This window comes from Neodiprion fabricii, chromosome 7, assembly GCF_021155785.1.
Source record: "Neodiprion fabricii isolate iyNeoFabr1 chromosome 7, iyNeoFabr1.1, whole genome shotgun sequence".
Lineage (NCBI taxonomy): Eukaryota > Metazoa > Arthropoda > Insecta > Hymenoptera > Diprionidae > Neodiprion > Neodiprion fabricii.
In genome coordinates, this window is record NC_060245.1 from 15638608 (window position 1) to 15656075 (window position 17468).

Below are 17468 nucleotides of genomic sequence, written 5' to 3' on the forward strand. Positions count from 1 at the left end.
AAGACTGAAGCAACTTTTGCACAATTGCGGAAATAATTAGTAGTAAAATGAGCCACTGTGAGACTGTTTTGCAATGCAATATTGAGGTCGCTAGACGAAGACTAGGAATTCAAATAATTTCGTAAATAAAAGAGGCTCATGATCGTGATTGTAATCGTAGGCGTGAGAGCCACTTTTATTTACGAAATTATTGCAACTCCTAGTTTTCGTCTAGCAACCTCAATAAATTTCAAATTTTTATGGCACGTTCACTCAACCGTAAAATTCAAATGGGTTCGGGTGGGAGTGGGGGTGGGGGGTCCATTTGTGTCACGTGATTTTCAGAAGGATGAGTCGTATGAACGTCGCGGCGTGACACAGAAGTGAGGATGGGTCGAATATTCCAAAAATCAGCGTTACGTGTTTCATGAACGGCCCTAGACAATTTGATCGTATATGGAGGGATAGTCAATACAGGAGGGCCTAATTGACAGGAACATCGTTGGATACATCATATAGCTCTTTCCGTTCACCACGAATTGTGGTGAAATCGAATTTTACCCAATTTTCGTCCATACGCTGGGCGGCCTCACCAGGTTCCAAAAAAATGTAAGAAAAATATTTTTGTGCTCTCTAATGACGTAACAAATGTACCAAAAAAGGACGTGTGTGTATTAAAAAAAGCACTAACAATAAGAGATCTCTCTCTTTCTTTTCGCCACATACTTCCACTTAAGGCGGAGGCGCCCAAGTCTTGGCTACTCTATCTATAATATATGTATGACCACAATTCCCTCTGCTCAGCACTTACGGGTCCCGTAGTTACCATGGGAAAAGCGTGTTTGGATACCAGCGTTATTGGACACGAAAAATAATCGGAAGCTGTATTGGACACGAGATTCAATGGAAACAGACCGATTGGACACCGCGATTCATTGGGCACAGCCTTGATCGGACACCAAGATTCATTCGACATAATCAGTTTGTAAATGGGACTTCAGCATTACTTTTCTACGTCCGACAATTTCGGTTTTAATCGAGCGTCTAAATATTTAATCTTTGAGGCCCGATGGGGCGGTGCTCGCAACACCGCTGATGTCCATTCGGACTGTGTCCAATAAATCTTGGTATCCAATCGGACTGTGTACAAGGAATCTCGGTGTCCAGTTGATTTGTATCCATTAAATCTCGTGTCAGATAGAGCTTTCGATTATTTTTGGTGTTCAAAAGGATTTCACCTCTTACTTTCGTATGAGATACGAACAAATCAGATCTAACTTCAGTTGCCTATTGTAGACGCAGCGCTCGGTCGGATTATGGCAGTTCACTGAATGCGCACGGCATATAATATACTAAATAATACATAAGAGTATGAAACTGGTAAAGTAAATTTGTAAAATGACGCTTTTAAAAAAAAAATTTATCGCATAAGTATGAAAAATGAAACGATAATTGCGTTACGGGGTGGATGATAGTGATCACGACGAGCGGCTATCGATGACCGCATCCACACCCAGCCGCGATGTTATTACGGCCTATTTCGGGTTCGTAGCCCGTCGACTACGCGCACGTACGAAGAATCAGAGAAAATGAGAGAACTTGCATTGAGGAGTTAAATTTAGAGAGTACAATTAATTTATGGTCAAAGATTTCGACAGTGATGATTTAGATGTTGGCCGCATCAAGGATGACTTGAGAGTGGCGTATATGGGTGGTAGGATGCGAATGACTGTCTAGTTGCAGTGCAGGAGTTGAGGAAGCATTCTGCTGATGCGGTATGCAAACTGAGGCAGTAAGGTGACGATAGGAAAAAGATGCAGGGTTTAAGATGGCCATAATAGTGTCGGAAAAGAATCTAGAGTATGCAGGACGTAACAATTGTACAAATTGGAATCTGATCAGCGCAAGAAAAATCAGCCAAAAAAGGAATTCTTTCAATTGGGGATTCAAGAAAAGTCAGAAAAATTATTTTCAGGTTTTAATGTACATCCTTGATCGCCAAATACAAAGAGCTGTGGGTTAATAACAGACTCAGAAAGTTCAACGACCGATACAGAGTTGTCTCTGATATAACAGTAAATTTGAGTGACAAGAGAGGAGGTTCGGGGTTCAAGTTTGACCGGACGGTTCGATATATGATTCTATTTACGGAAAAATCGCCGACTAGTAATCTGGCGCCTGAACGGCTTGACCCGTCTTACGTTTTTGCAAGATGCCACTCAGGACCGAATTGACAGGCCAAGGATTTGAACCCGAGTCCTCCTGATGCGCAGCCACGAGTGCTAGCACCTGAGCTAATACGGTCGGTATGTCAATGTGGCACGTGGGTTCAATTTTTGATCACAGACTTGATATAAATGTTAAGTACAATGTCGGTGCCAACATTACGTGCTACCAAATATTTAATTAGGGAAGGAAATTGATTTGTTTTCTGTTCATTCAGACAAGATGTTACACTACAAAATAGACGATTATTTGACCGTTAAGGACCCCGCAGAAGCCTTATAGAAATTGGTTCCCGGTCGAATTGGCTGGATTTTCAGTATGTTCTAGCACATATCTTCCCGATCAAAAATTCTCCTTGATACAAATTCCAAAAATCAGTAGTTTCCCAGAGACAGGCTTCCTAAGGGGAGTATATGAATTTTGCGATATCTATGGATTACGCGATTTTTATGAATTTCAAAACTTCAAGGGGGACTTGAAATGAAACATATTACTAAAAAACTGCACAGTCGATTCGTAGACTCTGTACACTCGTGAAAAATAGGACAAGTCGATCATTGCAAGTGTCGGAGCGTCTCGTTCTGCACGCGAAATCTGACGTTGCACGTCCATCCAGTAAACCAGTGAGTTCATGGATAGAATCAATGCACTGATGGAGTCAATCACAGCTTCCTGTCTATCTTTGAGAATCAACCGTGCAGTTTTTCAATGACTTTTTTGATATTAAGTCCGCTTAGAGCTTAATAATTCATGAAAATCATGAAATCTAGATATTATATCAAAACATTTGGACATCTTTCGTTCGAAGCTTGTACCTCGGAAACTACTGATTTTTGGGACTTATGTCCACAGGAACTATTGATCGGGAGGACATGTACTATAACATACTGAAAATCCAGCCGATTCGACCGGGATCCAATTTTCATAAGAATTCTATGGGGTCCTTTGTAGAGGTAAGTCACGAAATCTGCTATCAAAATTCTGTTCCCGTTAGAGTCTGATTTGTGGAGGACTGAAGAAATCCTATTTTTGACTTTTACTGTAACTTTCCTTGTATTTTCTGATAACCGAACACTGCGAGGTAATTCACTATACAGCATATCCCAAAAGTCCCGCATCGGGCGTCATAACTTGACAATCTCGAGTCGTAGAAAAAACGTTGGATACTGTGATTATCGGATTTTTCGCTGGCTATCCACTCGTAACCTTGGATTTGACCTTGAGAATAACTTTCAAGGTCACTTTAATTTCAAGCTAATTTTATTAAATGGGACCCTATCCTTTTAACCTCAGAAATAATAAGAGCGAAAAATTCTACCACCGGATATCACATTGGGCACTTCAAATGTTGAGTGGTAACTATCCCCCTTACAACCCACAGCACAATGAACCTAGTTGCAATAGTTACCAGCATCTGTCTGAAAAACAGGGAGCAAAAGCTGGTAGTAGACACGGATTACTTTCCACACGATAGGGATGTTCCAAGATCAGAAGTTAGAGCACTGATCGATTACTGCAGGAGAGACCCTGGCCATTCTTGGTTGGATGTGATGCTAATGTTCACCACGGGGTGTGGGGCAGTGTGGAAACCAACGAGAGGGGTAGGGCTCATCTGGAGAATTTATCGACCAAAACAATAATTTTCCTCAAATGGAAACGAAGCTACCTTTTACACTGTGAACAGTAATGAGGTATTAGAACTGACACTGGTTCCAGAACTTGGAAAGGAACATCAGGTGATAGACAGTGTCATGAGAACCTTCATTCTCTAATCATGCACAAATGCACTTTCAGTTAGTGGAAATGGTGCAGGAATGAGTGACCTGAGTGGTTCAAGTGTTTCGGTTTAAAATTTTCAAGTTGGCCTTGAAATGACTTTCGTGTCTGGAAAACTCGATAACTTTCGGAAATGAAGTTGTATGAAAATCAGAAGAAACTTACAGAAAACTGGAATATTCTTTAAGATAATGAGGAATCAATCAAGATAATTTGAATCATTAGAAATCATTTGCAACCACTTGAAATCTCATGGTAGCGGCAAAGACATCGTGTGACAGGCATTGCAAATCATAGAAATCATTGTACGAGTTGACGTTGACCTTTAGATCAAGGCCACCTTTATTGCTGGATGTATCCCTCTGACCTCTGTAACTTTTACAAGTAACATTGTAGTCTGGCAAGCACATTTTTGGGAAATTCACGTCCTCGGTTTAAATCTAGCGTTCAATCTTGAGATGACCTTCATACATCAAAATTTACAGTGCCCAACATAGCTGAACATGGAAATTTCTGCTTTTTTAATTTTCGAGGTTAAAACCATGGGGACCCACTTGAGCAAATGGGCCTGACTTTGAAATGACCTTGAAGATTATTTTCAAGATCAAATCCAAGGTCACAACCGAATAGTCAGGGAAAACTACTACATTAGTACCCAACGTTTTCCTACAACTCGAAGTTTTCAAGTTATTCTGTTGTCCCTGAACCTTTATGACACCCTGTATATGTAAAGTATGTGTTAAATTTAATAACATTATAAAGCTTACCTGAGGTACCTGGGTGCTTTTACCGCAACCGGTTTCACCGACTAGAACCAGTGTTTGATACTTTTCTAGTAAATATATTATGTGATGTCTGTTCTTGAATATTGGTAAACGTTGACGTTGCATATCTATAGCTAACGAACGATGAGCATTGTAAACGAATTGTGTCCCCGAATTCACATCTACGTCTGCTTTGTCCTCTTTCCAAGTACTCTCGCCTGAAAATTATATCAAATTGCAATGCTGTAGATCTTAATTTCACGACTGTAAGAAATAATTATTTGTAAGTACTTAGATTAAAACAGAATGAAAAAAAGTAAAAATTTTATTATGGAATGATTAGTTTTTTACAGGACCAAAAGCAATCCGACTCTGATCCTAATGCAAGCCCTCTTTCGGCATTTAACGGTAACTGTATCTGTCCCGTTTAAATGAATGGATTCACTATGTCCAGAATAGGTACGTGTTAAGTGGCAGTACGCTCAGTGTTGATATTTTGGTGTAGTTTCAGCATGAAGTCACTTTTTAGTGGTATTTTCATTAACAAACATCAAATGTATACTGAAAAGCCCATTATAAAATGATTGTTGAATGATCATTCACGTCAGTATCTATTAACCCTCACTCGCTACACTGGCAAATATATGTATAGCTTAAGACATTACGAGCTCATAAAAAACCACTTTTGTAAAGAGATTTTTTCTTTGCTTTTTGTCGATAATTTCAGAAATTACCGAGCCGATTTGTATGAAATTTTAACACAAGGTTTAGTACTTTTGAAGACTGCCCATTTGGTGGCTCATAGGTAAAAAGTCAGGTAAGACTAGACAATCTACAGACACTTCCTAATTTTCACCAGAGGAATGGCGATCATTATTAATTTTGAACTTTCAAGATAAGTCCTTCAACTGCCAATTAGTTTAACGTTTTCGTTTATTTATCAACCGTTTTTCTACATCCACTGTCTTAAACATGTTTAAATAAAGATGAAGTTCAAAAAAAATTCCTAGAGACCAGATGTTTTACGATCATGTCAAATAATAAATCATATAACAAATCACTGTGATTACATTTATGATTAACATGGTGTTACTTTCATCTCGATTATCACGAATAAGCAACCAATTAGACACAAAAGTATTTGCAAAAGAAGACATATCATTAAATTTTAATAATAAATGTGTAGATTAATTTTAGGCCACCCAAATGATAAACAATGAAAGACTTGAAGTCAGTTAGTAATGCGCTTTTAATTAATTTTATGTGTCAACAATAGCAGCTAAAGTACTTGCAACACTACAAGTATCTCTCTATCTAATAAAAAAGTTCTGAACAAATGAACAGGTAAAAAAGATTATAATAACAATAGTATAAAGATTATAATAACAATAGTATAAAAAAGATTATAATAACAATAATATACGCATGAAGTTGGCGGTGGGGTGAGATGCCGAAAACAAAACAAAAAGAATCTAGCAAACAAAACTTCCTTTGACAGCTGTCATCGGCTGTTTATGACAGTCTTTGACATATATTTTTATAGGTATCTGTTTCTGACACGCAAAAAATAAACATGCAAACGAGAATTATCAAGATGATTCCCGACGGGAATTGTCTTTTTCGCGCGCTGACGTATTGTGTATACGGCACTCAAGATTGACACGCAGAGGTGAGACTGAGTATCGTTTCAAATGTATCATACTGGCAAACATGTCAGCAGAAGTAATGAAACAGAACTCGAGGAGAGTTATATCAAAGAAGAAATAGGTTTTTTCGGATCCTGTAAATCCTTGATCCGGTGAACCGCTAAGTAAGGGCCTTCCCAATTTCTTTGTAGTTTCGGACATCGCCCTTTCTGTCTTCGAGGTTGAAAGAGCCAGACAGAATCTCCGGGATTAAATTTTATATCCCTGGCTCAAATATCATAACGAGTTTTTAATTGGTCTGAAGCCATAGAAATTCTACTATGGGGAAAATAATAACTATAGCAAAATAAGTCGCCAAATGCAATTGGGAATGCATGGCATCGGGGGTTTTGTACATGTGAGTGGATTCGTTTACGAAAACAATCTGAGCAGACCTGCATAGGGAGCCAAGAGCAATGTCGGGTTGATCGGAAACAACCCATCAACAGTTGCGGACCTGTCATCAAATCAGTACAAATAAATTCACCTGTCTAACAGACACTGTATAAGGAAATAGTGAGGCGCGTAGCACCGAGGTGGGGTTGGCGCGCAAAGCGCGCAGAGGCGAAGCCCCTAGTTATACTATATTTTAATTGTAATTAACATGAAAATATTATCGTTCGTTCACGTAATGTCTGGGATCATAACCTCAAAAATACCAGTAGCTATTTAATGCGTAACGCGCCTACCTGGGCTTAAAAATTTTGGTTTCATATTCATTTTTTTTAGTAGCTGATATGGCGCTAATATTACAAGTCTTTTACTGCGGTGACACACTATGGTTTGGGTTCGACACTTTATGTTGTACGAATTGAAAGATATTGATAGGATAAACGATTCATACACAACACCGGTCACCAGAATGCAACCGCGAACTATGGTGATCTTAGACCACACACTCCTGGAGCACGAATCGCTAATGCTTGAACCCTTCTTTAACCACAACCTTCTACACAGGGTCTGGGAAGATGGCGCTAGTGAGGGGGAGGCCTGTATATATTCCTCTCTGTTGCACACCGTGCACACCCCGGCCGCCTCATTAAAATACTTATTAGCCCCTCATTAACAACCGAATGAGTTGATTCTTTTTTTAATCGTTTGTAGGTGTTTTTAAGTGATTCCCTGTCGTTTGTAAGTCAATAGTTCAGTTGTGATTGATAAAACAAATTTGGTTAGGGAATTCGCGTGCTGTTAGTCCCTCACAGTTGCAATTTGCGATCGAATTCAGTTCTGCTTGTACGGAATAATTTGCAGGTCGTTTGTAGGTGATTGTAAGTGATTTCACGTCGTTTGTGAATCAATAGTTCAGTCATCGTTGATAAAACAAACTCGTCTAGGGAGTTCACGAGACGTTACTCCCTGACAACACCTGCAATTCGTAATTGAAATTAGTTCTGCTTGTGCGGAATCGTTTATAGATGGATCGTAGGTGTTTATAAGCACTTCTCCAACCTTTAATAATCTCCCAATTATCTGCAAAACTTGTAACGAAAAATGGTTTATATTTTGTTTAATGAAATAAATTAAGTACATTTGTGCAAATGACAAACAGAGATTTAGGACCACTAGAGGGTAATCAATTAAACTATTACAAATGACAAAGAGATTTAAGACAACTTGGTACTACGTTACGATTTAGGGAAGTTGAGTCGAGGAGTGGGCCACCTTGGGTAACGCGAGGGTGACTCTTAGGACACACCACCGATTCGCCGAGCCGTTCCGTTAGGAAATTCTGAGTCTCACGTTGCCTTTATGCGTGATGGAAGGTCCTTTCCAGTGGCCGGTTCGATCGATGGGGTGCGCCACTCATTTATCTCCAGGCTGAGATCCCGTTGGTCTCACACTCCTCAATTTCGACTGACACGAAGGTGTCGATGGATTACAAATTACGGCTCGGTTTCGTCGGTGGGGGCCGTTATTCTGCAGAGTAGCCATCGCGTCACTTTTTCAGTGTTAATGCACTCCCTGACTTATATAGTTGTATACGGGGCAGCGACCCTCGCAGGAATGCGCTGGGCAAGCAGCTTGACGTTAACGCGTGTCGCGTGTGTCAAAGGTGCCGTTCGTAACAACCCCAAATGAACAAACCCCAGATAGACCACATAAAAACTCGAATGCATAAAAAATTACGTTGGTCGACATAAAAATATTGTTTTTATAAGTTTATATTTGAATAAATAAATTTTGATTTTATACATTGAATAATAACCAAAATTTTCATTTATTACTTATAAAGTTTGCTTTCATCTTTTTTATGTTAATAAATATGTCCTGAAGTTTTTGGTTGTCATAATGTTAAATGAGAACCAGTTGTAGAGTCCATGGATGTATTGATGCCTCTGTTGTATATATATGAAAATTGTGAAGCTTTACAATATTTGCAGAATTTTTCCCGAAATTATCCGAAGCCAAAGTGAAGGTGGGTATTATCGTCGGAACACAAATAAAGAACGTAATGGCCAGTGACGAATTTACACAGTTACTCAATACTCGCGACAAACAAGCCTGGAACAGCCTTGTAGCAGTAGTTCATGGTTTTCTCAGAAAGAACAGAGCTGAAAATTATAAAAAATTGATTGAAATTATTTGAAGGCTTCAAAATCATGGACTGCAGAATGTCCCTTAAAGTGCATACGTTACATATTCACTTGGGCCAATTCAAGCTTTATATGGGTAACTGTTCAGAAGAACAAGGAGAAAGTTTACACCAAGATGTGATGGACTTCCAACGATGTTATCTGGTACAGATCAATAAAAGCATGATCGCAAATTACGTTTGGGGTTTGATACGGGAAAGCCCATACAAACATAGAAGAAGTAAGAAAAATGTTCATTTTTGAACATTGATTACCATTTCTTTTACATTTATGGTTTATTATTAATTACTATTTTTGAATAAAATTCATCTCAATGCGAAACTGAAGCTTGTTCAATTGTTATTTACAATTAATGTTTGGGAAAATAGACCATTTTTCTTACAATACGAAATTTCGTTCTGGTTATTACAAAAGCAAACTTTATATAATAAAACCTTTTTTTTTCTTTCATTAGTTACATAGAAGAAATCAAAATTTGACATCTGGAACCCAGACTCAAAATTCGTGTGAACCGGTGTTATTGTGAGTCTCACATTCATGTTTTGCAATTTTACATCAACGTTTCCATAACCACTTCAGTAAAAAGTTGAACAGTAGGAAAACCTATACTGTAGCTATCGCTCACAACATGGATTGTAAACCATTTTACAGGTTCCCTCATCCTTTAACTCATTACTTTAGTCGTAATTCTTTGACAAAATGATATTATCGGAAGTCTCAAACACATATAAGTAGGTAGAAACGTTAATGTTATATGATGAACATATTACAACATTAGCTTGTAATATGTATATATATTTATTATCACCGCAGATTCTGAGTTGAATGTCACTACGGACACATTTTCGGAGCTTTTTGCTGTTGCAGCGCGGCGCCGCAGCACTTTGCCAGACAGTAATATCCTGGAGATCCTGGAAGTAATGTATCGTCATGTTGAAATTTTGACGAAAAACTGCACAAAGTAGCTTTCCTCTGCGGGAGCAAAAGGCAGTGAGAATCCTAATTTCATTCTGGTAACGTTGGTCGGTATTTGCAGAATTCTGTTGTACCTTCGTGTACGTCGTGCTTACACAACGATAAGTTTCCTTTCTACGATACTTTCCGATTTCTATACTCGCCCCTGCAGAAAACTGTGAGAAATACGAGAAATGTCAAAATAGGTTATAAATATATCTCGGAAATTTTTAAATATGAGTTTGGTCGCTTACGATAACAGTAGCGATGAGGATGCTGACGATGACGAAATATCCATTAAATCTGTTGAAAGTAATGCTGAAAAGTTGGTTAAAAATTCTAGAACGGTTATGAACCTACCAGCTCCAAACGACGTCACTGGCATAACAAATTCTTCACTGGATGATGACAATGATAAGAATTGTGAATTGAAAGTGTCAGAGATCCCTAGATTAACAACAACCGAAAAGCTAACGCTTTTCAAAAATTTACCAAAACCCAAACAAATTGAAATTGGTCCCACTGACGAAGTGGAGGAGAATGTAACATCTTCGTTGAACAAAACAAACATATCCCAGGAAAAGTTGGTGAAAAAAATTCGTGCACCAGTTAAAATATCTCTACCCTCGCTGTCTGAGGTAATGTAATTTTTTTTCCAGCTTGTTCACTTTGTTCGCAGTTTTAAATCAATTTGGGCAATTAGTTGATCCCTTATTCACGTCTATGTGAGGGTTGATCTTTTATTCTATGTATGCAGTTTTCTTTTCAATGATGTTGCATTATTATTTTACAATTCATGTGCTGTGTTTACTCCAAATTTGCCGATTATTCTTCATGATCATGTATTCATTCTTATTTACTCTTTTGTTTCTTTTTTGGCCAGTTCAAAGATGTTGAAGAAGAAAAAGAGGAGAAGAAGAGGCACAGAATAAAACCTTCAGAGGTAACTGGATAGAAACATATTAGAAAATTATTTTAAAAATTTGTATTTGCACAGTTATTGGCACCTGTTGCTTTTCCCATGCAATCTGAATTACCATAAAAAATTCAAGAGACACGATCTTCAATCAAATTGTTAAATATTTTCGAGTTATTGTAGTACAAACATATGAAATGAATGATTGCGCAAGACACATCAAATCTATACGGATATCTTACTCGTATAGGATATGATGTCTCTACGCTGTGTTGTTTATGTAAGTCTTGGCATATAAATGTTGTCTATAAAATACAACGATAATCTGCTTGGTTAGTTTTATCATTGTATACACATTAAAAATGCACCTTCATAACTTTTTCCCAGTTATTTAACAAAATTCTTCAAACTCAATTTTTTCTAGAAAGCCACTTCTCACAATTATTGATTTTTCAACTAGGGATCTATCAGTGCAAGGAGAAGCAATAATTCTAGGCACTATGCACTTGGGTCATCTCAACTACCCCTTAAATTCATGAAGTTGATGAATAATATCAAGTGTCTATTTCCACAATTTCTTATATCTAATGAATTAGAAACACTGTACCAAGAATCTGTCTTGATACAGGCTGCTTCCAACCACACTGCCACTGCATGCACATTTGACCTGATACGTACGTTGCAGACAAATACTCTCAGGCAAGAATTGTGCATGTGTTGGTGCAGGAGATGACCACGCAGCTTGGAAGAACCCGTTTCATGAAAGATTCACCGTATGGACCCAAACTTCTAATCAATTCAGTTTGAATAGATTTGAGTCTTCACTAACATCGAATACCGATGATAAAGTTTTGAGCAGTGAACCTTAAATTGCTATTTGAGGGTATATAATCGTAAAAATTACAGCTTAATGTTGTAATGAACTATCCATTGTTGCTTTCTTTCGATAAAGCTTGATTGATCGAAACTTCAAGTACACAACTCTATACTATTTCAGAATGAGAATAAAACCAATTCTCAATGATTGGCGAGATGCCTCATAATAATCATATAAACTTGAAAAATTCGTAATTTAAACACTTTTTCATACTACATTTATAATGTTACTGGTTTAAACTCTAAACGCAGACATTTAATGGGTTTACAGAAAGGAACAGGACTCTTTGCCATTCTGCCTCCGCCAAAAGGATCAAAAACGAAAGCCACTATTAGAAGTTTGATCCCTGATGCCGTTAAAAAAGTATCAAAGCCCTGGCCGGTGTTACGGTCAGAAAGAGTTGAACAAGTGTCAACTACGATTTCAAGTGGAGAAACTAAGCCTAATCTTACTTCTATAACTCATGACTCAGATTCTGATGAAGAAGATATTGGTACGAGAAATGTCAAAGACAAAATTCAAAAGAATACAGTGGACTTTTTTTCATTAGCGGATAGCGGAAAAATACATCCATGCATTGATGACTCTGAAAAGAAACTTTCAGATCTTTTAAAAGAACCGCAAGAAGTTTCTCTTGAGTCGTGCACAAGTAATACAATCTTTGAAACTCTCACTCACACCCTCGCAGTGAAAGGACATAACTTGCACAATGAAATACCGAAAATGGGAAATACCGTTCCTTCTTTGATAGAATGTAAAGATGAAGGCACAAAAGCGGTTGAATTTACAGATAAAGTTTTAACAAGTAACGTAATTAATCTTCCTAAGGAAGAGATAATAATGAAAAACAAAACAGAGGTTGGTCCCAAGTTACCGGTACCAGAGCAAGAATATAACGTTGATTCGCAGGGCAATGTAGCATTCGATGATAAGGCTATTCAATATTTGTGTGGAAGAAGAGGTATGAAACGAAAAAATAAAGACTTTGATGAAGCAAACATCATTGAGATAAACGGGGAAGATATTAAGCCGGATGAGAGGGAATGGCTCGTCAAAGCTTTGACCGAAGAACCAGCTGAGAGACCAGTTTCTATGGAAGGAGCAGGCCCAAGCACACAATCGAAGAAAAAACATCAAATTACCTACCTCGCTCATCAAGCTAAGGCTATGGAAGTTGAATTGAAAAATCAGTGGGCCCAGAATAGGGTTACGAGAAAACAAACTCAATCGAAGTACGGATTTTAGACTGTGTTGTTTGGTTTTTTTCTCCACGATCTACAGAAAGTGTGTGATCAAACGTTTGATAATTGAATCAAAAGATTGCTCTCAATTCTTATCAGCTTTGGTAGGGATGTCTACATTGGTCGGTAAGGCATAAAATGATAAAATGACCAGGCTTTTAATCATGTTTTTAGTTATTAATCTAGAGTCGGCCAACATATACAGACTTTGAATAAATCACCATTAAAATGAGTTTCTAATTGCTGTAACCATTACGTGACTTTTATTTATAAAGCCCTTTCCGTATTGCAAACTGAGTCCTATTTTTAACATAGGTGAATCACGATGGTGTGTCCTCAAAGATGGTTATATGGCTTCATACCAAAATTTTCGTAATCACAAACAAATAAAAGTTATAAAAATGTCGACCAATAATTGATAATTAAACCCAGTTTACCAATCTACTTCTGGTACATACAGTTCTATAGTTTATACTATTGTCCTATTTTGCATACCTATCAATAGTTGTACATTCAAGAAAAGTAAATTAGACAAAATGTAAAAAATGTATACAAACGTTAAACTCTGTAAACTATAGATAGCTAGATGTAAATGTGAAGACTTGTTTAAAAACCTGGGGTTTGTTACAAATTAAGACAATAGAAAACATACTTAATAGTTCGAAGTCTACTGATACCATAATTATCTCATCTCTTCTGATGTAAAAAATTTGGATTAAAGAAATAGGTTCTGTACAGAGTTACTAAGTATTTCTTCAATCATTTTCAATCCTTTTATACAAATTGAACTCAAAATAAATGAGCTAAAATCACGTGGTTGCAATAATGCAAACACAAATTAAATTAAAATATTTCTTTGATGATTCCATAGTAATGGTACTGTATAGAAGAAATAGTATAAGTAAAAATGATAAAGTTAAAGCAATTGATTTGAAAGAATGGAAAATACGGTCAGGACATTATACATGTATAAAATCTTCAATAAATTGTTCACAATTACTTACGAGATTTTTTTTCATAAGCTCTGGATTATTTTTGCATTTAATGGCAACAAACAATATGATTGCAATCACTATTACATCCTTTCATTTATAAATCGGAGCCAGTGAGACAGAAAACAACGAGTAGCCAATTTTTCATTAGAAGGAACGAATCGAAGAAAAAATGTAGTATTTTGACACAAAAGATGATAATTATTATATATTACTCAAAGATGCCGAAAGAAACTGTTCTGATATTTGTTTATACTCCATCTCTTTACTGTTAAGGAGAGCCCGGGCCTGTAATAAGTTCGGAGGTAAATCACTGTATGGTGCTAAAGTCTGCTCAAGTTCTACCAAGCGGTCATTCAATGTAATGAACCTTCTGTATTTGTCCAACAATTTTTTTGGTTCAAATTTCTTCATATCTAAATTGTCATGACCAGTTTCCATTTTACAAGCCAACTCATTATACTCGTCCAACTTAGTTGTTTGTGATTTGCAACTAATATCATCATTCTTGATTTCATCTTTCATTTCTGCAATTGAATTTACTATACAGCTGACATTGCCTTTTAAATCACACAGCTCCTTCTGAAGAATAGAGTGTTTGTCTAATAACTGCCTATATTTAGTTCGTGATTCTCGCTCTAACAACTGCCGTTTTTTATCATGAATGGTTTTACGTTCCATAGCTATCAACAATGAGGTTTCATCGACATCAGATAATCCATATTCTTTTAGTATCATTGAAACATCTTTCAGACTCTCTTTAACATACTCAGGAAAAGTTTCAGGCCGTATCTCAATCTCTTTTAGTAGCTCCAATATCTCATTGCCAAGCACCGTGTCCTCAGCTTCCGTTTCATCAATTGCTTTCCTAAGTTGAGATAGATTTAGATGTTCATTTTCTTGATCCGTAGTCTTTTCCAATGTTGTATTTTTAGCTGACATATAATTGGTATCCATATCCTTGTGCCTGGACACTTTCAAAACCTGTACCAACGTATTCATCAGGCTAAAATACTAAAGAATCTAAAGCAAAAAATTTGGCATTTGAAATATTATTTTCTATTTCTACTCATATCAAATTTCGAATATTAAACTTAAGCATAGTTCACATACCAATCAAGCAAAATGATTTGTAACAGTATACCCTTTTTTTCTCAATGATTGTCATCAGCAAGTAAAGTGATCGCGCTTTTTTGATTTTAATCAGTAATCATGGCTGTGACACATCAAAAGAATACATTGGGACAGCAGATTAAAATGGATAAAATATAGTTGCCAGTTAAATTAAAGCTCATTTACACTTTGAAAGAAAGAAATAGGAATATGAAAAGCAGCTTCGCAAAAATTTCACAAGAAAAGTACCTGTATATAGTTGACTGAAAAATAATTATTTCCGATCCCTTTTCCTATTCCTATTCATATTAGGTTTTAGTGTATAAAGAGGACTTGACGGGTTAAATGGGTGACAATGATTTTTTTTACCTAGTTCTAATTTTCTATTATTAAACAGTGTACTAACAGACAGGAAGAACCGATCTTTTTCTCCTTTTTCTCCTTTTCTCCGTATGGCTTTTTGCAACTATTTGGGAGGACCGTTGACTGTCATGTTTTAAATGTCATGAGTCCACTTGAACCAGTCGAGCCAACTCCACGATCCGAAAGACATAACAGCTGTGAACAGTGATGCCAGAGTGAATTATCGTTTAAAGTGTTTAGTCAGAGATAGTAAAGTCCAGCCCCCTGACACTCACCACTACTCGTATACTAAAAAATTGTACGCGTTTTGTCCCTGTTCTTTAGTTCCTCTACTTGGCTCTAGTAGATTTCTGACACGCTCGCTGCCCTCGCTGACCGCGCGCTAGCTCGTCAGACAAGTACTAGCGCCACTAGTGGTGGAGATTGGCGGCAGAATCGAGGGACATTTTGCGAACCACTTTTAACAGCGTGTGTCAGGGGACTGGTCCACAGACATGATATGCTCTAAGTTTGTACTACATAGCAGAGCTACATCGTTACATACCTATAGGGTCAGGAACAGTGTGGCAGACGCCATATTTGGGATAAATTAACCGCGAAATTAAAAATTGAGAAATATCACTTTTGGTGGGTTCACATGATGCGGAATTCATACCTTACATTACTAATAGCATATAGCTGTTTCGATGAAAAATAAACATTATACAATCAAATCAAAGTAATAATAAAAACGTACAATAATTTTGAAACGTATATCTACTGACCTACGTTCCGGCGAAATTAATTCCATACCATACGATACCATCTTTATGCCAATGTTTCTTATCGAAATTTTTTAAAATAAATCGAGAACCTTATATTTATGCATTTACGTATAAAATTGTATTAAATACATAGTAAATATTGAATAACAGATATACATATTGTGAATTTTAGTGCAAAATTTCGAGAGACTATGTACAGTAAACTGTCGATAAATACATAAAAATCAAGTTGTGTACTTGAGACATATACGTAAAAGTAGATCAAAAATTAGTAACATATGAATGTAAAAATATCAGGAAACAATAAAAATTTGCGTAGACTGTAGAAAAATGTATAGAAATAAAGTTGTGTAAAATTATGCTCAAAAAGGTTAAGTATTTTTTAATCAAATATAAAAAATATTGTAAAATAGTCGACACAGTGACATTGAATAAATTTTGATCAGAAATAAATTAATTTAAAAAGCTATAATAAAAAAAATAAATGAATAAGTTTTCTTTCGCGAGTTTCCGAGTGAGTTTCAAGTTTCACAACCTGAACCGTTCTCGCTCGTTCGCTTGTAATGAGGAGTCCACGACTTACATTAGACTATGACCGGTTAATTGTGGGCTTGAAGACGAACTGAAAAATGTACAGAAAAACCTCGTTTATGTGACCTTCGATCAACCGAATCTCCGTGTTACCCAAGGCAACGGACTTATCCGAGTACTCGGATGATACGGAAAAACTTGAATAAGATGAATGAAGCCGCTATATCTATGGTGAACGCGCGAAATATTTTGCGACTGTTATTTCGTTGCTTATGTGTAGTAACAATGCTTTGTACCCCAAGGATTAATCTACGTTCGTTAGAGTTTTACTTTTACATACTTTTGTGATTAAATTTCATTTTACCATTTCAAATATATGTAAAATGACTAAAATTTTCGTAATTTTCATTTCTTCCGTATTATCCGAGTTTTCGCTTATCCGAGGTACACCCTCCCACATTACCACGGACAACAGAGGTTTTGATGGAGTAAAAAAAATTAATTTCTTAATACATTCAAAATAACATTCAAACCTTTGAAAATCTTTCTTGTACGATCTTCGAATGTACAATTGATTCAGTGTGAAAGATGTTTAGAGTACAATGAGAAGATGTGGAGGCAGAAAAAGGGAAGAGAAGAGAATTTACGTGTACTTTTATGTATTTGTATGTGTACTTACACATGTACCCA

The 17468-nt window shown here is 36.7% G+C and overlaps 3 protein-coding genes across 6 annotated transcripts in view; 1 reads left to right on the forward strand and 2 right to left on the reverse strand.

Moving 5' to 3' along the window:
- The window catches only part of LOC124186316 (probable ATP-dependent RNA helicase DHX35), a 42110-nt gene extending 34823 nt beyond the window's left edge, over positions 1 to 7287 (reverse strand). Inside the window, exons 1-2 of the mRNA XM_046577903.1 lie at positions 7120 to 7287; positions 4749 to 4963 (exon numbers count right to left, since the gene is read on the reverse strand). Of these exons, the coding sequence (XP_046433859.1) occupies positions 4749 to 4963; positions 7120 to 7150 (246 nt within the window). The 5' untranslated portion in view covers positions 7151 to 7287. The remainder of the gene's footprint in view (positions 1 to 4748; positions 4964 to 7119) is intronic.
- Positions 7288 to 10132: 2845 nt separating this feature from the next.
- LOC124186323 (proline-rich protein PRCC) lies at positions 10133 to 13264 on the forward strand. Its single transcript, XM_046577935.1, has 3 exons — positions 10133 to 10619; positions 10865 to 10924; positions 12045 to 13264. The coding sequence occupies exons 1-3, from the start codon at positions 10218 to 10220 to the stop codon at positions 13017 to 13019; spliced, it is 1437 nt and encodes a 478-aa protein (XP_046433891.1). The 5' UTR covers positions 10133 to 10217; the 3' UTR covers positions 13020 to 13264.
- Positions 13049 to 16138, reverse strand: LOC124186335. 4 transcript variants are annotated; one of them, XM_046577963.1, is made up of 2 exons: positions 15527 to 16138; positions 13049 to 15030 (listed from the first exon to the last, which is right to left on the reverse strand). In XM_046577963.1, exon 2 carries the CDS (start codon positions 15007 to 15009, stop codon positions 14212 to 14214), a length of 798 nt encoding a protein of 265 aa, XP_046433919.1. In that variant the 5' UTR covers positions 15010 to 15030; positions 15527 to 16138; the 3' UTR covers positions 13049 to 14211. The 4 variants fall into 4 exon arrangements, with proteins under 4 accessions (XP_046433919.1, XP_046433921.1, XP_046433922.1 ...); XM_046577965.1 differs by having other exon boundaries at positions 13049 to 14991; positions 15490 to 16137; XM_046577966.1 differs by having other exon boundaries at positions 13049 to 15002; positions 15489 to 16137.
- Positions 16139 to 17468: the final 1330 nt, after the last annotated feature.